A 24048-nucleotide genomic window follows, 5' to 3' on the forward strand; every position below is an offset into this window, starting at 1 on the left:
TCACTATTTAGATACAGCCCTTCTGAGTAGAGTACTCTACATAATTACCAGTAAAATAAGAGGTTTTCCACTGTGGTTGGTAAAGAAACAGAGCTGTTCCAGACCCTATCGGGTGAGGTTTGAGTTTACTTCCTCTAATCCGTTTAAGTGGTTCTTTCCCCTACCTTGGACGCTTTTCTCACATGCTTGTGCTAGTCAGCAGTCACCAGAGACTTAAAGGAAGCTCTTTGGAATTCCAGTCTCTGGAGCTATCAACTCTCTCCTTCTGATTATAATTTATTTTTAACAACAAAAATATCTCCCCCAAATGGAGAAACTCTGCTCTAAAGGGAATGAAGTAGAACCTGAAGCTGATGCAGTTGAGAATTATTATTCCATCAAAACTGACAAAATCCCTGTGTTTTAACAGAATCTTCAGTGTTTATTTATGGATTTTATTTTTCTTTTTGAACCAAAAGCAGCAGATAACTCTGAAAATTGGGAGTTTTAGCAAGTTAAAAGAAGGTGTGTTTTCCCCCTTTTTTCTGAGGGAGGCCAATGGTTTATTGCATTCCCAAATAAGTTGTTATTAAAGAAAGGAAATAATCCTGTTTTCAGAATTACAAATTATCCGAAAAGTGAGATCTGTACTCCGAAGTAAGGTCTTAAGTAAAATGAGAAAAGAAAAAGAAGATTCCACCCCATCTGTTCCCATTCTTTACCTACCTTTTCACTGGACAGCCCTCCTGCCCCATTCTTCCTAAAAAAATATTTGGCAATATCTTAAGGCACTTTTGGTTGTCACACTAGGAGGGTGCTTCTGTCATCTAGTAAGTAGAAGCCAAGGTGCTGCTAAACATTCCACAGTGCACATGACAGCCTCTCAGAACAAAGAATTACCAAATATCAATAATGCCAAGATTGAGAAACCACAGTAGCACAGAGCCATCTAAGAATTTTAACCCTCCAGAGTTAGATACCTGCAAACTTGGTCCTTTTTTTTTTTTCTCTTCTAAGCATTGAATGGAATCTAAAAATACTACAAAATAAAGTGGTTAAAACGTTTAATCTCTAATCACTCCCTTCCCAAGCTTCTTTGATATTGTTGTCATGTATTTTAGTCTCTCTTGTTTTAATTTTTCTCAGATATTATTATTACTGTTACTGTTGTTTACTGTCAGTAATTGTTTAGTTTTACCTATATAGTTTGCTCACTATTTTTTAATTCCCTCAGTGCATTCATGTTCTGTGACTTTTCCTTGCCTGAATTTTCTTTAGTGAGAATCTGATACTGGCAAAAATCTCTTAATTTCTGTTGATCTAAAATGCCTTTAATTTACCTTGTTCTTGAAAGATATTATTGCTGGTAATAGAATTCTGAGTTCGTGCTTATTTTCTCTTACCGCACTAAAAGTATTACTCTATTGCATCCTATCTTAAAACATTAAAGATGTTCTTATAACATCATCTGCTTTTCATTTTTAATTGAGTTTTTTTGTTTGTTTGTGAGGTAAGCTTTCTCTCTGGCTGCTTTTAAGAGCTTCCTTTGCCCTTGGGATTTCCAGTTTTATCACGTCTCCAAAATAAATCTTTTTTGGTAACTTCTTGTTCATTTTCTTATTCTATGATTTGTTTAATGTCATCAACCAAAAGAAGTAAGGAAGGAAAAACGATTTTATATTTTTCATGTACCTATAACTTGACATTGTTAAAAATGAAAAAAGAAATAAGTGTGTTTCCCCTGTCTTCCTTGAGCTTGCATCACATCATAGCTGGGGGCATTAAAAAAAAAAAAAAAGTCCCCTGTGCTGAGCATTTACAAACAATGTACTGTAGAATGCACTAAGTACAAAATCAGTAGTGCGGATTTAATCGATCGTATAGAAGACAGAGGGATTAGAGCAGGCTGTGGCTGCTAATGACAATTTCTTGGAGAGCATGAAGCTTGAGTTGTTTCTTGACTGCTATGTTCAGGGGGAATTGATCTTTATCTGACAATGAATTTAACAGTGTCTTTTTGTAATAGAGCTGGGTGTGGAATGTACAGAGAAAGGAACATTTTTAAATTTTTGTGATGAAAACTTTGTGTGGACCTGGTATAAAATAGTAGAGATTATGTTATGTCCATACTACTATTTCTATATAAACTTTAAAATGGTGTTTCTGTTTTAAAAACTTGGTCGCTGACAGATCACTATTTTATGATTAGAGTATTATGTGAAGTATTATTATGGAAAACTCTAGGGAAAACCCTAAAAATTTCTCAGCTTACTCTCAAAAGTAATTAGGGATTTTGAAGTATTCTCTCTGTGAGAAAAGGTTGCTTTTGATGGACTATTAATGTTTTGGAGGTCAGTAGGGGTTCAATGTGTAAAAATGTGATGTATTAGCTTTCTTAGAAAGTTGTAAATAAGGTATTTTTATTTATTTGTGACTCCCAGCAGTTATTTAAATTGTGATTAAAATGTAATGTTTACTTGTTGTGAAAGTGCTCTGTAGTTCAAATATATGAAATGGCTAGGTCTCATTTGAAGGGAAATTCTATCTATAGTTTTCCTTATAAAGAAGAATTAATTTTGTCTGTATACTGTGAACTTCCTTGAGATTATAGTATCATAAAGTCTACTGGGAACACTTGCAAATTGCTAACTAGGAAAAGGGCATCAGCTGTTTGAAAAAAACCTGCTAAACTAAAGAGAGTTAAAGCTAACACCTGCTCCTCTAGCTAGGCATAATCTAACAAAAGGACTTTCTTTACAACATACACTTCATTGATTTTATTACAAGAAATTAGAAGAGAGATTAAAAGCCTAAAACGTATTGTGCTGTCCCAGAATGATAACTTTAGAACTCAAATGAATTCAGAAATCTGAAAAGTAGATGAATTTAACTTGTAATGTGAGAATTTCAAATTGCTTTAGAAATAGACTCAGTCTGTATCTTCTAATATATCGATGTATTGTGGTTACACAGACCTATTATAATAAATAAATATTTGATATGATTGTATTGCTATGTATAGATTTTCATTATTTTTCTCTGGAAATATGCATGGATTGGTTATCATTCATCAGTAATCATTTCTTGAGCTCCTAATGGATGCAAGGCATTGTAGTAGGAGGTATGATGGGTGCAAAGCAGTTTAGAATTATGATCCTGCCTTTAAATGAAATTTATCCAGTTAAGCAAGTAGAACTGAGGTTAAATTTCACCCTTGGCACATTTTGTGTTGTGGATCAGAGTACATAGCACCTCTGAATTTCAGTTATCTCATCAGACTATTTATTTTGAAGATTATATGAGTCAACACACAAAAAATGTGTAGCTGTGTCTGTGATACATTTTAGGTGATTAGTAAATTCCCAGACTGAGAAATAATTATATAAACTGTTCTCACATGATAGCTGAGTTTTGCTGTTTAATTGGAAAGGGTACACATTGAGTCTATTAAGAGATATTGATAGGTGAAATTATTTTGGTATAAATAACTTCCGAATTCCTCAAAAATGAAATAAAAAAAAATAAAATGCAGAGTATTAACTAAAGAAACATAAGTCACTTTACTCTATCTTTATTAATTTAAAACTGTCTTCTACATTACTTAGAAGACAGTTTTAAATTAATAAAGATAGAGTAAAGTGACTTATGTTTCTTTAGTTAATACTCTGCATTTTATTAGGTACCTTATATTGCATTTTCTAACTTAATTCCCCCTTGTAAGCTCTGTAAGCAACTTTAGAGAGGACAAGTTTAAATATCATCCAATGGTTCAAATATCAGTGACTAAACATAGGCTACCTTGCTTTTTACACTCTTCTTTTTAAAAAAGATTTATTTATTTTACAGAGAGAGAGTATGTGTGTGCAGTTGTATAGGGAAGGGCAGAGGAAGAGTAGATGGGGAGGCTGACTCCCTGCTGAGCGGGGAGCCCGATGCAGGGCACCATCTCAGGACCCTGAGATCATGACCTGAGGGAAATCAAGAGTCAGACACTTAGCCAGCTGAACCACCCAGGTGCCTTCTTTTTGCATTCTTAATAAGCTGTTACATCGTTGATCAGTTTCAGAGTTACATGAAAATAATAATTATATAAGTTGAGATAATTTAAATATATTAAGGGGAATCATTGTGTAAAGGAATCTCAATGTATTCTTAAGTAATCTACCTAATAATTGTGTTTTATTTACGTAAGTGTTATGATTTCTTCCTTGTAATGTTTTGCTTATCCTTTCAAATCTCTGCATACTACTCAAAAGGTTCAAGCAAAACATTTTCCTTTTAGAGACCCCTTACTAAATGTATGCCTTCAACTTGATACATGTTTCAAACAAAAGTTTTTTCTGAGCGAAAGTTACTTTGTTTTTTCCATAGGTTTTTTCCCCATAGGTTGTGTTAAATTATTAAAGAACAGATGACTAAGAAAACCTAGTCACTGTGTTGGGAGGTAGGTAGGGGAAGTTAGGATAACATTTTTTAATCTTGCTTGTGCTTGATAATCCTTGGGGTGCTATTAAGAAATGTATGAATTATCATTCCCACCCTAGACAATTGAATGAAAACCTCAAGGGTTAAATTCTGGAAATGTCATTTATTTATTTATTTATTTATTTATTTTTATTTTTATTTTTTTTAAAGATTTTTATTTATTTATTTGACAGACAGAGATCACAAGTAGGCAGAGAGGCAGGCAGAGAGAGAGGAAGGAAAGGAGGCTCCCTGCTGAACAGAGAGCCCGATGTGGGGCTCAATCCCAGGACCCTGGGATCATGACCTGAGCTGAAGGCAGAGGCTTTAACCCACTGAGCCACTCAGGTGCCCCTGGAAATGTCATTTTTAAAAGCATGCACACTACACTCCCTACCAGGAGTATGAGGAGCCTCTTCTCCAGGCACTGGCCTCCTCGGCATACCTTCATCAGAGCTCCTCTCCAGCAATCTTCAACCAGATCCTTTCCCTACTCTTTTGAGTGGTGTGTTTAATGTATCTGGAACCCTTCTATGTGAGTCTCAGATCTCATGTGGGGAAACAAGTAGTAAATTTCAGTTTAAGGAAGTAATTTATAAGCCTGCTTTATTGCTTGTTTCCCCAATAAATAAATAATTCTCAGATCTTCCATTTTGTAGAAATGACTTAATGATATTACATTGTGTATTTAAAATGTTAGAAATTTTAAAAGGTACCAATTTAAATACGTATTTTAAATTTCTGATCTTCAGGAAGTTAATACCATGTATGTTCTTAAGCATTGAAATACACACACACACTTGTGTATTAAAGTGACCACTCTAAATAAGTCATTAACACTTTTGTTATATGATATATATTTTACTGTTATTATTATTTATAGTAAATGAATTATTGACTTGAAATCAAACTAAGTTATTCCAGTATTGTGGGATTAAATGCAAGTGGAAGTAATCACTTACCAGTCAGAACAATTCATCTGAGGATTCTATTAATGACAAAATTTTCTTGTTTAAGACAATCCAAGTTTAAAGTGACACTCTTGCTTTATTTAATTAGTTTTGGAAAGCTTAAAGTAATATATAGTGGAAGAAAATTTAAATTAATAAATCATCCATAATTTGATACCTATAACATTTTGAGAGCTTAACTGTGTAAGTGCCAAAATATTTATCCTTCCTCAAGATTTCAAGTAAGCTAATAGAAGTAACTTAAAGGTTAAACTGAGAGCTGAAACCAGTTATTACCATAAATATCAGCCAAGAATCTGAAAATGACATTTTCTTTGTAGGATTCAACAGAATTTAACAGAGACTGTTGTGCTTCTGTTTTATTACCCTGATTAGAAGTGCAGCTGTTGGTTGGAAGGCAGGTCTCACAGTTTGGACCAGAGTGACTGTAATACTAAATAAATAATGGTAACTTATATTTTTAAGCTATACTACTTATACTGATATCCTGGAGGGATATTTAGGTACACGTCAGTATGAGTTCATCTCCCTTGTGAAAATAATGTATTAACTAAATAGAAAATACCAGATTCTTAACCATCAGCTTCACTTCTGCTTTTTATGCCTCTGAAGTTTGTGTACTTAATTATGATACCGGTTTTGTGAAATCAGCCCTGTCTTATTATGGTAATGAGTTCTAATGACAAGGAAACCAAATCTACCCAAATCAAACCCATAACTGAGTTCTCTTTTCTGTCCTCATGTGCACTGGAAACGTGACTGTTGGCTCAGCATTTTGGTGTCACTTCAGAGAGATATCTGACATGATAAATTGTCAGATTTATGTGTGCTGAGAAGACACCCAAATATGCCATTTCAAGAGTTTATCAGTGGAGCTTATGGTCAGCCAGGGTTTTGGGAATTTTAAAAATTCCCTCTTGAGAACTTTTTCTTTGGTTCTCCTTAGCATTCAAGCCTTCAGTCATCTTAGGAACAAGGAAGCTAACTTCCCCCTCCAAGAAGAGGTGAGTGCACCTCTCTGACTCCCACTGTATCTTAAGTTCTCATTCAGTGTAGTATTACCATTGTTTGTTATTTTGTCCTTGTTATTTTTTTCTCTTCAAGGACATTAATAGCTTCTTATTTGTCATTTTGTCATCGTGTAGTGGAGTATATTTAGACGACTCATCTATTTAGTTGGGTTTATTTTTTATTGTTTTTATTATGCTTCTTAGATGGAGTATTTTCAGTATGAACAAATTTTCAGGAATTGATACTAAGAGCATATTAAGTATTTCCAGTTACTATTTTAGTGATATAAATGCATTCAGTTAAATAACATGGAAGGATTATGAATTATGCATTATAATTTCTGATGGCTTTTTGTCATATGTAATAACTTAGCTGATTTTCACAAAATCTTATAATCTCACTTCTTTCAAAGATTTAATAGTAGATTACTCTCCTGAGGCCTTTTGTTGTTAAGATTTAATTTCCTCTACCCAGATTGTCTGGTTCAAAATGAATTATTATGAAATATTAAGATGGACGACTCTTCAGTAAAGAGAAACTGGCCATAGACTGTAATTCTTTTCTCTTTATAATTAGCAGAATTCAGTAATTCTTCAGTGTGTTTTCAGGTGGAAGTACAAGTTGGAAATTTGGTGTTTGGTAAAGATGTTGGACACTTTTTATGAGATAATGAAAAAGGGTGACTCAGTTAATTTGTATTAACAAAAAAATTACATATTTCTATCTTTAAAGAAACAAATTATGTTATTTTTAATGCATTAAGACAGTACAGAGCACATCTTCCTTTTTTTGTTTATTGTTAAGATAAATTGCACTTAAATAAAGGAATTTTTGTGGGGCTGAGTATAAAATCTGTTCACTACCAAAAAAAGCAGTATCTAAAATATAATATTAACATGTATAAAACAGAAAGTGAAAGTTCTTTTGTAATCCCAGCTCCTGTGGAGCAGTTTGATATATATCTTCCTGTAATTTTTTTATATATTAACAAATATTTAATTATGTTAATGATCTGTGGTATGCTTTTTTTTTTTCTTTTCTTTTGGATACAGTTTCCTATAAGCACAAATATCTTCTTCATTCAGTTTGACTACTGTAGTTCATGAAGAATGTAACATGAGTTAATTATCCCAATCCATTATTTGTGGACATTCAACTTATATCTATTTTTTCTTGTAAATGTCGTTTTAGCCAATGTCTTTGTGCTTATTTCCTGGCATTTTTGTTCAGTTAATTTAAGTTGGATAAATTTTTTGAAGTGGGATTTTTAGGTTAAATATCTGCAAATTTATTAATGTTAACTATTTATAAGTAATGTATATAATGCATTTGAAGATATATTACCAAGAATAATCATTTTTTTGAAAATTGTAAACACTTGGCTTAATAAAAATTCTATTTGCCTTTATTCAGTTATTAGTATGGTCAGTATGTTCATTGAGTTTGCATTTTTATTTTTATAAAATTAGGTTGCTTTGTTAAAAATTAGCGTAAGAAATAAAAGTGTAAAGTAATGAAATCAGGAAGCCTTATAAGTTTTTAACTGGGATTTTTAAATTTGGATTTTGGTATTAGATACATGAGTTCCGGTCTTTGCTCTGCTTGCTACCTACTGGCCATTGATCCTTGGGCAGATTCTTCAAACCTGCTTTGCCCAGTGTCTCCATCTTTAAAATAAGGAGGGCACTTACAGTGATGAGCCCTGTATCTAAGTGATAAGTCACTAAATTCTACACCTGAAACTAATATTACACTGTATGTTAAAAAACTGAAAATTAAGTAAAAACTTGAAGAAATGTAAAAAATAAAATAAAATAAGGTCTTTTTATAAAGGCCTATGTCATGATGTTTCTTTGGGTATTAAATGAAGTAATCCCCTTAAAGTATTTAAAACAAAGCCTCATATGTATTATGTGCTCAATAGAAATGCTAGCTATTACTATTATTAAATGGATTAGGGAACAATTATCAACTTAAATAATAAAGAATATATTATCTTACGTATTTGTAATCCAAAATCATTGAAGATAACATTTTAGTATTTGTGTTATATCATGTTAGTTTACTGATCTTGACATAGATCATCTAGTTTGGGATTGGCATATTCAGTGAAATAGTATGTCAAGTCTTCTCTCTTTTTTTTTTTTTTAATTTATTTTTTAAAGTTAGGGTATGGAGGTGTGTAGTAGTTTAGTTGGGGACCTAGTAACAGGTTCCTTGTAGTCCAGATTTACCTGGTGCACCATGAGTTGTTGAGGACATAGAAAAAGTCCTCACAGCTTGAGACTTGGTAGTTAGTGTTCAGTATACATTGCATGAATGGGAGAATGCAGTTTAGATGATGGCAGAAATATAGTTTAAGTTCTGCGTTTAATAACATATCTGATTCTGTGATGAAACCATAGTGTCTTGGGTGAGGCCACAGGTCTAATGTATCAGGTATTGGAGGTAAGAAGAATCTGCCGTTCTTCTATTCCTAAACTTCTCAGAGATACCTTTGAGTAGCTAGGTATATTCAGATCAAAAATAGAGTGTCAGGGAAGAGAGTGAGTGGAAGAATACATGATTTAAAATAATTTGAAGGGTCTTTCAATTTATCTTTGTTAATTCAATTTATCTTTTTGTCTCTGAAGGGTAAAATTATAGGAATAATGAGAAAAACTTTTTAATAAGAAATGTTTTTGAAATACTTAAGAACTCATTTAGGATTCTCTATTTAATTAGATACTTCTTCGTTTTTTAAAGAAGTCACTTGTATCTCTTTTTGTGTCTCTTTTGCATAGGTATTATCATGTTTCAAAAACTGGAAACCTATAAATAGTGCAAAGTCTCCTATTCTATCTCTGTTCTTCATCTGCCCAGATCCCTACTTCCTTCTTTAATAACTACTATGTTTAGAATTTATGTATTCATCTTGAATCTTTAAAAACAACTAAATATAGATTCTTATTCTCTTCCTCCCACCCCCGCCAAATTTGAATAAAAAATATTAAATGCTGTTCTGCACCTTACTTTTTTCACATAACGAGATATTTCCAGAATAGGAAATGTTCTTGTTCTGCAGAGAGGTTTTCTTTTTTCTTCACAGAGTTTTTTCCTGGCCTCATAGAATTCCATTGTATTGATGTGCCATAATTTATTCACTTTAGTACTCTCTTGATGACATTTGGTACCATAGGTAATTTTGTGATGAGTAATCTTACAAGTGCACCATCTTCTATGTGTGCAAGTATGCTTTTTTTTTAAAAAAAAAAGTGAAATTGCTAACCCCAAGATTATATACATTTGTGAGAGAAAGATTGCTGTGTTCCCAAAATGAAATATCATGCTTTGAAAGAATGTGTTTGTGTTTGTTGGAAAGTGTTTATCTATAACGTTGAGTTTCAAACTATTATTTCTTTTCTTTTTTTTTTTAGTTTTTTAAAATTTTATTTATTTATTTGACAGAGAGAGAGAGAGAGAGAGATCACAAGTAGGGCGAGAGGCAGGCAGAGAGAGAGGAGAAGCAGGCTCCCTTCTGAGCAAAGAGCCCAATGCGAGACTTGATCTCAGGACCCTGAGATCATGACCTGAGCCGAAGGCAGAGGCTTAACCCACTGAGCCACCCAGGTGCCCCTATTATTTCATATTTTGATTCAGTCACCCAAACACAAAAATTTTATGTAACAGTATTTGCCCTTATATATGATATGCTGCACTATTTTTTTTCTTTTCTATTCTTTCAAAATGCTGATTACCATCCACTAAATTGATTTTATAACCCACTAGTGGAAGGTAACCTCTTGTTATACACTGACCAGAGTTTAGTTGACCTACTTTGTTATATGTGGTAGGAGTCCTTAGTTGCAGTCTCCTAAGAACTCCCTACAATTTTTTTGCAGCTAAAATAAAGAAATAAACATAGTTTTTACTGATTTTTAGAAAGTCTGTCAGAAATGATATTTTGTTATCTTTGGACTCAGATGTTATGGTATTTTAAAATAATAGCATGTGTAGCATATGTTGCTGTATCTACATAAAAGATATAAATATGTAAAAATATAGGTGTAAGAATTTATCTTGGATTGGGTATAAATCAGCCAAGCAGTTTCTTGAAGATAAATTATTTCTTGAGGATAAACAGTAAAGATAGAATATTAAATATTCCTGGCCATAATTTTTATGTTCTATGACATGCTAAGTATTTGATTATTTTTAGGATTTCTAATGCTATCTTAGTGCCAAGAAGGTTTTAAAAATGTGAAAGTATGTTTCAAAACACTGCCTTTTTTTCCCCCCAGAACAAATGTAACAGGGACTGATGTCCAAGGTAACATCTAGTTTCGCTGGAAGCTGCAGTGAATGAATGTAGAAAAAAAAGTAGTTTGGCTAGGATATATGATATCTGATAGAAAACATGTATCACACTTAAATAATGTTAGCAGAATAATATATACCCAGCTCCTGTTCTGGAGTTAGTCATTGTGCTTAACATGAAGTGTCTTAAGTATTGCTTGATTTATGAAAATTCATCAGTGATGCAGCTCACAGATGATAATTGGTTTAATTAGAATGACTCAGCTGAAGCAAGTACAATAGGAAAGAAAAATCATTGAATATTTTCTTTGTGCCAAGTACTATGGTAGGTATTAGGAGGATGAAGATGAAAAACATAATTCCCAACCCTTAGTACACTCATTTTTTTTTAAAGATTTTTTTTTTCTTTCAGAGAGAGAGAGAGAGAACACAAGCAGGAGGGGACGAGGGAGAGAGAGAATCTTAAGCAGACTTTGTGCTGACCTTGGAGCCCAACACGGGGCTTGATCTCAGGACCCTGAGATCATGACCTGAGTTAGACACTTAACCTACTGTGCCACCCAGGCACCCTAGTAGTCTCATATTCTAAAGGGAAATAACTCCTTATATTTATCATTTAGAACTTAAGAGACTGTAAGTAATTTTTGTTTGATCAGGTGAAGTTTTGTCAAGCTTTAATAAAGGTGAGTAGTAAGGTTTCAGTCGGGACCAGTTTAGTATAATAGTATATGGTGTATGCTTAGACCTAACTGTTGTACTGTTGTTGACTTTGGTTGGAATATAGAAATAAGTATTATGTATATGTGTGTATATATATATATGTATATATACATGTATATATAAAAGAAATAAGTATTAGTGATTTAGTCATTGTTGGAAAAGAAGATTAATTCTAGTCTTTAAGGCATGGAACAAATGATTACTCATTTTTTTTGTTTGTTTGTTTGTTTGTTTGCTTACTAAGGATGACCTTATTAAGAATGAGAGGTCAGATAAAACTAATGTTCTTTCTGTTCCCGTAAGCATCCTCGATAATAGTTCATCTGAGTTCCATGACCCTCAGATTATGGCAGGGCCTTTGAGACCATCTTAGGATTTTGTATGCTGTCCTAAGAGTCTTTCGCATTATTCATTCTGTTATGTTATGACAATATATTTATCAGGTTTAAAATATTATATAAGTTAGCTGGGTGCTTTCTAGAGCTGCACTGTTTTATACAGTAGCCACTAGCTACATGTGCTGTTGAACAGTCTTGAAGGAGGTAGGGGTGGAAGGATAGGCAAAATAGGTGAAAGGGATTAAGAGGTACATACTTCCAGTTATATAAAATAAGTCACAGGGGTGAAAAGTACAACATAGGGAACACAGTAAGAGTATAATAATTTGTACAGTGACAGATGGTGACTACACATATCATGGTCAGCATGTTGTAAGTATAGAATTATCAAATCAGTGTGTTGTACACCTGAAACTACTAATATGCTATGTCAACTATATTTCATTTAAAAAAATTTAAAACAAATAAAAGAAATATGGCTGGTCTGGATTGAGATATGCTTTAAGTGTAAAATATACTTATTGCTTAGATTTGTTATGTAAAAAGAATAATTTTTATTATGTATTGAAAAGATATTTTAAATATATTAGGTCAAATAAAATTTTTATGAAATTTATTTCAATTTTTAAAAACTTTTTGAATGTTTCTTCTAGAAAGTTAAAATTTACATGCATGGTTTACATTTCCTTTTTAAATTTTTTTTAATTTATTTTTTAAATTTTATTATTTATTTAACAAACAGAGATCACAAGCAGGTAGAGAGGCAGGCAGAGAGAGAGGGAGAAGCAGGCTCCCTGCTGAGCAGAGAGCCTGATGCGGGGCTGGATCCCAGGACCCCTGGATCACGACCTGAGCCAAAGGCAGAGGCTTTAACCCACTGAGCCACCCAGGCGCCCTTAAATTTTTATTATTGAAGGATAATGTGACATTTTATTTTAGGTCTGCTACTAATGTGTAACCTTGGGAAAGTCAGTGTAACTCTCTGATAATGAGTTGTTGTTTTTTTTTAAACATTTTATTTATTTGAAAGAGAGAACAAATAAATGGGAAAGAGGGGTAAAGGGGAGGAAGAAGCAGGCTGAGCAGGGAGCCTGACATGGGGTTTGATCCAGGAACTCTGGGATCATGGCCTAAGCCAAAGGCAGATGCTTAACCAGCTGAGCCAGCCAGGCATCCCCTGAAAATGAGTTTCTTAAAAAAAAAAAAAATCCTTGACTTTTCCATTGACCTCCAAAGTCAGATGCAATTGCCTATTTGAAATTTCTATTTGGACATATAATAAGTTCTTAAAATGTAGTGTTTTTTTCTTTTCCTCTCTTAGTCTGTCTTTTTAATCTTCCTTATATAGCATCAGTAGAACTGCCATCTATCTGCTTAAGGGAAAAAGGTCGTCTTTGATTTATGTCTCTTTTTTTTAACCCACTCTCACATTTAAGTTGTTATCAAATCCTATTAGCTGTACCTCAAAAATGTAGTCTGTATCCTCCTACCTCACTTTCCATTCCAGCATCACCCTCCACCTGTACTACTAGCATAGTTGTCTACAATTTCCTAATCTGTTCTTCACATAGTAGCCAAGTAGGCCTTTAAAAAATACATTTGTCATTCCTTACTTGAAATCATGCAGAGACTTTCTCTTGTATTACTAATAAAAATCCAAGCTCTTTACCAAGACCTATGGTTTCTCCATGACTCCTATCTCCCTTTCCTGTTAATACCCTCTTCCTCTATATTACACTGTTCCTTGAAAGGGAAGTATATGTGAAATGACCTCTAAAGGCCATGGGAGCCCTAAGACTGAAGATAAAGGCTGACAAGTCCAGCTTGACAAGAAATGGCTTATTAAGGGGACTTAGAGGTACAAGTGTATCTTGGGCAGCTGCAAGATGAGTAGATCTCTACAATCCCATTTCCCTTAACACTTGCTTTTATAGTCCTAGAGACTGGGAGTCCATACTGGGGGGACAATCCAAGAGGAGAATGTTTAAGAATAAGTGTGTGTCATAGTCAGATCTCTGGGGGCATGTCCAGATGTTATGTCCCAAGGGCATACTTAACGTTGTGTGGTTAACTAAAAGAAAAAGATGTTGGAGGGGCAGGAGGCTGTGCTCTAGAAGTTTTAGGTCATGGAACCCTCATAGTGACATATTTGTCCAAAATGGCATTAGTTTGGTTCACATTTATACCATGTATTAAAAATTAATTCATATCAGTGTTTGAAATAATCTGAATGTGTATTTTCTCTCTAATATCTTTATTACAAGTTGTGTAACTACCTTTTTGACCATTTAAACAATATATAAATGTAATAAGTAAATAAATGTAGCACAATAAATATTTGCCAAGTGAGCAGATGATAATCCCAGACATGAATGGGTGAGATTTTCTTTAATATGTCCTATTAAGAAGGCCAATCTGCATGGTTAGAATACCCCATAATAAAGTTTTCAGTACCATGTAAAAGCTCTTCTAGGAGAGGAAAGATACAGCTGTAGTCTGATGAAACGTTTTTAAATATCTTACAATGAAAAATATATAATGTGCCTTAAATATTTTATACACTGAAATTCTATGTACAAGAGGCTTAACAAGAAAATAAGGCATCGCAGACTATGGCTGAAAGAAGTTTTGAGTGGTGTAAGAGACCTGATATTGTATTAGTAAAATTCCAAAGAATTTATTATCAACACTAAAAACATCATAAAGTGTACATAAAGTGATAAACCTTTACAATAGACATTAAAGAAAAGCAGCAGTGCAAGTTTACACACGTTACTGAAGGCAAAGAGTAAGAGCAAAAGAGAACTCCAGTTGAAATGTTGAGTTTGTTCCTACAGTCTCTCTTGATTTAAACACTCAGGACACACTGAATGAAATCATCATATAGGGGAAATTTACAACACCTTGTGGAGCAGTATCCCATCTTCGAAAGCTGTCTGTTAGAGCTCGCAGTTTGATGCAGCAGGTGATGTAGTCATTGAAGGTGATCTTGAAATTGGTGCTGTATCAGTATGCTGTTGAAGTCATGGCTTGGGAACTCGATTGAAATCCCACTGTGGTCAGGGCCTTCTGCAGTTCCTGAGGATCTACTCTTCCACTCCAGTCACTGTCAAAACTGATGAACTGTTGTGTCCGGGCATTCAGAACAGCCCAGAGGTTTTTTTGTTGTTGTTGTTGTTGTTTTTAAAGATTTTATTTATTTATTTGACAGAGAGAGAGAGATCACAAGTAAGCAGAGAGGGAGACAGAGAGAGAGGAAGGGAAGCAGGACCCCTGCCTATCAGAGAGCCGGACGTGGGGCTTGATCCCAGGACCCCAGGATCGTGACCCGAGCCGAAGGCAGAGGCTTTAAACCACTGAGCCACCCAGGTGCCCCCAGCCCAGCATTCTTCACATTCACTGAAACCCATTGTGCCTGACCTGTCTCTAGCCAGCATTGAAATCATAAGCCAACAAGTCTCCATGTATCCTCCAGCAGTGCCTGTGTCAGGTATCTCTGCAGTTCAGCAGCATCTATTTGCTCATCTTGTCCAGCTACAGCAGCAAAGTAACATACAGTGGATCCTGAGCTTGTCTGGGAAATGTAGGCCCTCCGGGACCCCCTCCATACCTACCTGGGTAGTACCTGCTGATAGCACCAGAGTGGCCTGGGTACACCATGGTGCAAACTCTTGTTACCTCCCTCACTTGTAACAGTATTTTAAGAATTCTTTTGCAATGTTCTATTGAAATGAATGTAGAGTCTTATTAATGGGCAAAATAAATCATCGTGTAATATTAAACAGTAAATTTGGTGGTTTGTTTTCGAAACTAGAGAAACCGAGTTCAGGTCCCATCTTTTCCACAATTTATTAGCAGTGTGGACTGGAGTGAGTTATTTAACTTTTCGGGACCTCAGCTTCCTGTGCTGATTCCTTCACATTGTCTTTCCGAAAAAAGACCTTTAGAGGTAAGGGGTTTCTGTGGCAGTCTGGTCTTCATAGTCTGGTCATGGCTTACTTTTTTTTTTTTTTTTAAATCTTCATCATCTCTGCTATTCTATCCTTCCCTATCCTTTACGCAACTACAGTTGACCACTGTACAACTGGAGGTTGGGGCACCAACCTCCCATGCAATCAAATCTGCATATAGCTTTTGACTCCCCCAAAACTTAACTACTAAGAGGCTACTATTGACCAGAAGCCTTACTAATGACATAAACAGTTCATTAAAACATATTCTGTATGTTGTATGTATTATATACTGTATTCATCCAATAAAGTATGCTAGGGAAAAGGAAACGTTAAGAAAATCATGTGAAAGAGAAAATACATTTACAGTACTGTACTATAAAAAAAAATCTGTGTATAAGTGGATCTGTACAGCTCAATCCTTTTTCCAGAGTTATCTGTACTAATTTTTAGCTAGTTCCAGGTGTTTTGTTTTTTTTTTAAGATTTTATTTATTTGAGATAGAGTGCATCCGCTCAAGAGAGAGCAAGTACTCCCTTTTCTATGTACATGTACTTTTTTTCCTCTTGGATAAAACCTAGAAGTGATATGGCCAGATCATATGTTAATTGTGTTTAACTTTTAAAAAATTACCAAATTATTTTCCGAAGTGATTGTACTATTTTTACATTCCTACCAGCCATAGGTATGAGTGCCAGTTTCTCCACATCCTCACCAACACTGGCAGGGGGCAGTTTTTAAAATTTTAGCCATTTTAATAGACATGTAATATTATCTCATTGTGCTTTTAACTTTCATTCTCCTAATAACTAATAATGTTGAGCATATTTTTGTTGTGCTGCCATCCAGATATTTTCTTTGGTGAATTGATTGTTCAAATCTTTTGCCCATTTTAAAAATTAGATTTTTTGTTTTCTTACTATTGTGTTCAGAGAATCCTTTATATATTCTGAATATAAGTCCATTACCAGATGTATGCTTCACAAAGATTATCTTCCATGTTGGCTTCTTTCATTTTTTTTTTTTTAAAGATTTTGTTTATTTATTTTACAGAGAGAGATCACAAGCAGGCAGAAAGGCAGGCAGAGAGAGAGAGAGGAGGAAGCAGGCTCCCCGCTGAGCAGAGAGCCCGATACGGGGCTCGATCCCAGGACCCTGGGATCATGACCTGAGCCGAAGGCAGAGGCTTTAACCCACTGAGCCACCCAGGCGCCCCTTCTTTCATTTTCTTAATAATGTCTTAAAGATTATGTTTTTTTTCATTTCGCTTAAGTTGAGCTTATCAATTTGTTCATTTATAGGTTATGGTATAGTTAAGACATCTTGGCTTAACTCAAGTAACTTTTCATGTCATCTGCATGGTCAAATTTATTAGCATAAATTTGTTTATTAATATTACCTATTTTTTCAATATCTGTAGCATCTGTAATGATGTCACTATTCTCATTCTTGATGTCAGTAACTTCTGCCTTCTCTCTTTTATTTCTGATCAGTCTGGCTAGAGATTAATCAGTTTAGTTGGCTAACTCAAAGAATGAGCTTTTCTGTTTTCCATTTTGTTGATATCTACTTCAATCCTTACTATTTATTTCATTCTGCTTACTTTGGTTTTAATTTTCCTTTTTTTATTTTGAAAGGTGAAGATATCCACTTAAAACTTCTCTTCTTTTTTCATATCAGTGGTTGGTGCTATATATTCCTCCCTAAGTATTTCTTCAGCAGCATCCACAAATTCTAATATGTTGAGCTTTCTCTTTCCCTCAGTTAAGAATACTCACTAATTTCCTATTGATTTTTTTCATTCATCCATGGGTTATTTAGCAAGTGTGTTATTTAATTTCAAATATTTGAATATTTCCTGAGGATATTTTTGTTAAGGATTTCTGATTTCATTCCTTTGTGATCAGATGATATACTTTGTATGGATTAGTTTTTAATTTATTGAGACTTGTTTTATGGCCCAGAGTATAGTATATTTTTTAAATGTTTTACAAACACTTGAAGAGAATTTGTATTCTACTGTTGTTAGATGAATAAATGTCGGTAGGTCAATTGGTTCATAGTGCTATTCAAATCTGCTTATAACCTTGTCGATTTTCATGCCTACTTGTTCTGTCAAGTGTTGGGAGGGATATTGAATTCATTTGCATGTTTTGAGTTTTTGCTTCATACACTTTAAAGATCTGTTATAGATATATAAGCATTTAGGACTGTTATGCCTTCTGATCAATTATTCTCTGTCATTATAAACTGACTGTCTTTATTCCTGGTAGTATTCTTGGCTTTGGAATTTATTTTTTCTGACATTAATTTAGCCATTCCAGTTTTCTGCCATTAATTCTATCCAGTTTTTCCTTTACTCTAAGACATTATAATTTTCATTTCCCAAGACTTTTCGTATGAAAGACCTTAGGAAAAATTATTTAACCACTCAATTTTCTTCTTTATTAAAAGGGCATAATAAAAGTACCTAGGGGGGCCTGGATGGCTCAGTCAGTTGAGCATCTGACTCTCGATTTTGGCTTAGGTCATGATCTTGGGGTTGTAAAATCAAGCTTTGCTTCTGGCTCCTTGCTCAGCCAGGAGTCTGCTTCTCTCTTTTTCTCCCTCTACCATTCCTCCCCCACATGTGCGTGCATGCGTGTTTTCTCTACCTTCCTCTCTCTCCAGATAAATAAATGAAATCTCTTAAAAAATAAATAAATATATAAATAAAAGTACCTATACCATCGAATTATTTTGAGAATTACATAAGTATATCAAAGTGCTCACAATTAATATGTATCACAGTGTAAGTTCTGAATGAATATAATCTGCAGCTATTGTTCCTACTATTATGGCTGCAATTTAAAAAGATATTTTTAAATCCATAATGTGTTAAAGCAGAGTTTCCTATTCATTTATATGTCCAGGACATTTCTTGTTTGGACTTAGTTATCTTCAATTTAACTAAGCTAGAATATCATCATATAAACTCAAAACATACCCGTGTTTTATTTTATTGCCTTATGTTATTTATCATTGTTTTGTATTTAAGATCATGTACAAAGATACAGATATATAGTTCATTATCATATTTTTCAAATTTAGTGAGTATGCAACTTCAAAATTCATTAGAATCGTATAGTAGTTGTGAGTTCTCAACTGTACACTTTGGTTTAAATATTGGACATATTGAGAGACTGAACAAATTAGTCATTTTTTTTTTTTTTAAATCAAAAGAAGTAAATATTTGCATTTAGTATTTTGTATGGGTCATTCACATTATCATCATTTATAATGAGTCATTTTTTTTTCTCTCTCTCTTTCTTTCTTTCTTTAGATTGGGCAGCTGGCTTTTAAAGGAATGAGGAGACTCAATAGAATCCAGTCAATTGTGTTTGAGACTGCCTACAACACCAACGAGAACATGCTGATTTGTGCCCCTACTGGGGCTGGAAAGACCAACATTGCAATGCTTACAGTTTTGCATGAAATACGCCAGCATTTTCAACAAGGTGTTATCAAAAAGAATGAATTTAAGGTAAGAAATCAACAAGTCAGACCACAACTTTTTAAATTATAAAATTAAAATCATTTGTAGCTATACATGTTAGATGAAATCTGGAAAGTTTTAAAGATATTATTAATGATGTCATGTAAAGATTGCTGCTTGATTTACTCTATAACTAGTAAGGCAGTCCCTATTTGTGTTATGAAAATCCTGTTACCCCTGTGAAACACTGAAAATACATTTAGCTTTGAAGCAGAACCAGTGTTCAAGGTGATGAGGCTATATAAACAAATTCCATTGTCCTTTAAATAAGCTGCACACCTACCTAAGAAAGGTAAGTACTTTTCGGATATCGCTATTAAGATGTTTTTACTGCTAGAGTCTGCAATTATATTTCACAATAAGTTTTGACTTACATTGAATGCTGGGAAACAAATGACTTGTAGTTTTTGCTCGTTCATCAAGGTAATGTTTCTTTGGCACAGATTGTATATGTGGCTCCGATGAAGGCCTTGGCAGCTGAAATGACAAATTACTTCAGCAAACGTCTAGAGCCACTAGGCATTGTTGTGAAAGAATTGACTGGGGATATGCAGTTGTCAAAAAATGAAATTTTACGAACTCAGGTATGTTGTATACTTAGGTATTTTTTGTTTAATACCAATCCTTTTTTTTTTTAGATATACATAATATAAATATAATGTAATGAAATACTTTTATTTGTAATCACATATTACCTCTACAAAAGAGGTTTTTGCTGGTGCTTTGCCGAGTTTTATCCTGTCGAGTTCTGTGATTCCTGCTGTGTCTTGAATATTGTTACATGCCTGGTATAAATTTTAAGTTCATTGACAGTAAATGTTCTTTTAAAACAGTAGAAAAGAGAATGTGGATAAGACCGGACTTCAATTTTAAGAGCAGGAAAATATGTAGGTCCTTAAATGATCCCATTAGTATTCTAAACTATTCTATAAGGTTGCTTAACAAATAATAAAAATTTTTAGTCATTCTTTATTTCATCAAATAGGAAGTTACCACGTGCTATATAAAGCACACTATTAGGTGAAATGCATGACAACAAATATACTTAAGATACATTTCCTGCCTACAAGGATCTTATATTATGACTGAATAGGCAAAAACTATATTAGAGCTACAGCTAGATTATCATTTATTGGGTAGAATGTATAAATAAGGTAATATTCATAATGCTTTGAAAAAATCCAACAATTGATAACTAAATATTAATGGGACAGCCTCAGCAGTGGAGTGGAGTATGAATGAGGTAATATGCTGGCTGATCAGCCTGACATCTTTGCCAGCCTCTTTTCTGGCAGACAGTTGCCTGTCCTTACTGGTAATCAAATGTGTATTTTAAAGATTGTACCTGATATGTAATTAATACTATTAGAGTTTAAAGTCATGAGTTGGGGAATGGGGAATTGGAGAAAGCTGGTCAAAAGGTATACACTTCCAGTTATGAGATAAATAAATACTAGAGGTAAAATGTACAACATGATGACTATATCTAACTCTGCTGTATGATATATAGGAAAGTTCTTAAGAGAGGAGAGCCAAAGAGTTCTCATCACAAAGAGAATTTTTTTCTTTATATTGTATTTACATAAGATGATGGGTGTTAACTAAACCTACTGTGATAATCATTTCACAGTATATGTAAATCAGGTCATCATATTGTACACCTTAAACTTATACAGTAATGTTATGTCAGTTATTTCTCAGTGGAACTAGAAAAAACAAAAATGGGCAGAGGAAGTGAATAGACATTTTTCCAAAGGAGATATACAAATGGACGGTAGGTATGTGCGAAGATGGTCAGCATCACTAATCATCAAGGAAATGCAGATCAGAACTATGAGATATCACCTCACACTTGTTAGAATGACTTTTACCAAAAGGAAAGAGATAAGAAGTGCTGGCGAACGTGGAGAAAAGGGAATTCTTGTGCACCGTTAGTGGGAGTGTAAATCGGTGCAGTCATTGGAAAACAACATGGAGGTTCCTCAGAAGATTAAAAATAGAACTACCATATGATCCAGCAATTCTACTGCTGGTATATATCCAAAAGAAATGAAATTAGGGTCTCAAAGATCCTATGTTCATTACAACATTATGAACAACAGCCAAGAAAAAAAAATTTTACTTGAGTTTAAAGATTTATTGGTGAAGATCAGATCCCTATTTCAGTTGTAGTTTGATAAAAGGCAGTGATCAGGATGTAACTCTGGTTATTTTGAATATTTTATTTTATGAAATAATATAGGAGAGTATATTAATGTTCAGACTCTGTCACTGACAGGTTTTTAAAAAGCTATACTTTGACAAATGGTTTTGTATTTCAAAAAGAGGTAGCAGAAAGAAAAATTTAAAAGAGCCAACAACATAGTTTTTGTATTTATGATATGTAGAACTTTATCTTTTCCCATTTACATTATAACAGAATCTCAGATTTATTTACTTTGTTAGCATAAATAGATTTTTAACTGTAGAAAATGATCAGTCGTAGAGAAAACATTATTTGAATTTTTACTACATATTTATAAGTTCAGGTAGTGGCTCAGGAGCTTGACCTTTCTTTTCCTTCAGATTTTCAGCTTCAAAATTAATTTTAAAATGTATAATGTACTTCCACTACTGTTAATTTAGGTCTTTTCATTGAAAAATTTTAATTTTGAGATAATGTAAAAGAATTTTTATTTTTTTATAAAAAGTACATAATTTTGTTAAATATTTTATCAGTGATAACACTGAGTAGTAAACTAATATTGTTATTATTCTGTCATCATAAATTTTAGCTTATATTGCCTAACTGTGATATATGGTTAGATTTTGAAAACCAGACTAGGGACACCTGGGTGGCTCAGCCAGTTAAGCATCTGCCTTCGGCTCAGTTCATGATCCTAGGGTCCTGGAATTTAGTCCCGTGTTGGGCTCCTTGCTCATGAGGGAGCCTGCTTCTCCCTCTGCCTGCCACGCCCCCTACTTGTGTGCTCTCACTCTCTCTCTATCTCTCTCTGACAAATAAATAAATAAAATCTTTAAAAAACAGACTAATATGGTTTTCATTAATTACTTTGGCTAAAATTAATGTTAATTTCCAACTTGTGTTTTTTTCCCATTGCCTTGAAGGAATATGAGTCTCTTATTAGTGATAGTGTTCTCTTTTGTAGTGATTCTTTTTTTTTTTTTTTTTTTTTGTAGTGATTCTTTGGGTTAGCACGTCCTAAACTTCATCAGCTGACACCCTCAGCTACTCTAGTTAATGCTTTTCAGCCTCTAGAGCTGTGCATACTTGGGAAATCCACTCATTTAGGAAAAGCCTCAAACTTACAGATTTGGTTCTATGTGGCCACATCTTTTTCAAAATAGATTTTTGTTCAGGTGTCAGCCTGCTTTTTTGCTTGGGAGTCTTGGGTTTTCTCCCATACATCTATTAGTTTTCACTCAAACATCTGGGAGGTTTCCACATTGCTGGGCTTTTCATTTTAATTTTCAAGCTGCTTTTTTGGTTCTGAATCCTAGCTCTGAAATCTGATTTCTGGCACATTTTGCCAGTAAAGCTATGGTTTTTTGTAGCTATAGCAGTGAGTGTGGGGTCATACTCTTAGGTCAATAATTTGCAAACTGGTAATTCTTACCCCTTTCATTTGTAGTTTTGACATTACTTTTCTCTATTTTTACCACTTTCTGATGCTGTCCTATTTCTTACAAGTTCTTTTTATTAATTGTATACAGCCAAGTATTTTATAATTATCTGCAGGGATTCATACTACAGACTTGCTCATCTGCCATTACTGGAAGTAGAATCCAGTATCCTAATTTTTTTTTTTTAAATTTTATTCATCTACTTGACAGAGAGAGAGGGATCACAAGTAGGCAGAGAGGCAGGCAGAGAGAGGAGGAAGCAGGCTCACCGCCAAGCAGAGAGCCCGATGCGGGACTTGATCCCAGGACCCTGAGACCATGACCTGAGCCGAAGGCAGAGGCTCAACCCACTGAGCCACCCAGGCGCCCCCCAGTATCCTAATTTTTTTTTTATTGAATTTATTCATATTTCAAAAGCACTCATTTTCTTTTCCTAGCAGTGAAAATAGGAAGCTTATAAAAATTGAACTTCTCTTTTAAAAGTTAATCCACACCAAAAACCGTAAGATACCTGGGAATAAACCTAACCAAAGAGGTAAAAGATCTATACAGTGAAAACCATAGGACACTTATGAAAGAAATTATAGAAGACACAATGGAAAAACATTACATGCTCATGGATTTAGTGTGTGATTTTTACTTTCATAATGTTTTATAAAGGCATATAGAGTAACTCAAAATTTGACTTTTAACAAATTGTCTTTATTAAGAATAAATTTTTCTGAAATTTGAACCACTCTCGAGTAGTTGAGACCATATCTATGATATACTTACCTAAAGAAATGAATTTTTTACCCGGATGGGTACAATGAAGTTTAGGGAAGAAATCAAGTCCATTTGTTCCTCTTTTATTGCTTGCAAGTCTAGCATTAAGAAATTTTCTGCAAATGATAAATTCAGCTTTGGCAGTCTCATCTCATTGTTGTGCCAAATCCAGGGCTCTTCCTCTGTATATTTCTACTTTAGTCTTTCTACACACTATTAACAGACTTTTAAAAAAATTTTAAACCCTGCACTGATTTGGTTATATTCATTACTATACAGCAGCAACTCTCAAAATGTGGTACAGGAACATCCTGTTTCCTAAGATCTTTCTGGAGGTCAGCAAGATTAAAACCAATTTTCATAGTAACATTATTTTTTTTTAAGATTTTATTTAT

At 33.9% G+C, this 24048-nt stretch overlaps 1 protein-coding gene and 1 pseudogene across 1 annotated transcript in view; one reads left to right on the forward strand and one right to left on the reverse strand.

Annotated features, from left to right (window-relative positions):
- LOC111158253 (activating signal cointegrator 1 complex subunit 3) overlaps positions 1-24048 on the forward strand; it is a 362572-nt gene that overhangs the window by 73301 nt on the left and 265223 nt on the right. The window contains exons 9-10 of the mRNA XM_022520163.1: positions 19052-19252; positions 19708-19848. Of these exons, the coding sequence (XP_022375871.1) occupies positions 19052-19252; positions 19708-19848 (342 nt within the window). The remainder of the gene's footprint in view (positions 1-19051; positions 19253-19707; positions 19849-24048) is intronic.
- LOC111158254 lies at positions 14628-15439 on the reverse strand (annotated as a pseudogene).

This window comes from Enhydra lutris, unplaced genomic scaffold, assembly GCF_002288905.1.
Source record: "Enhydra lutris kenyoni isolate GAN:26980312 unplaced genomic scaffold, ASM228890v2 scaffoldscaffold58, whole genome shotgun sequence".
In the NCBI taxonomy this organism is placed as follows: domain Eukaryota; kingdom Metazoa; phylum Chordata; class Mammalia; order Carnivora; family Mustelidae; genus Enhydra; species Enhydra lutris.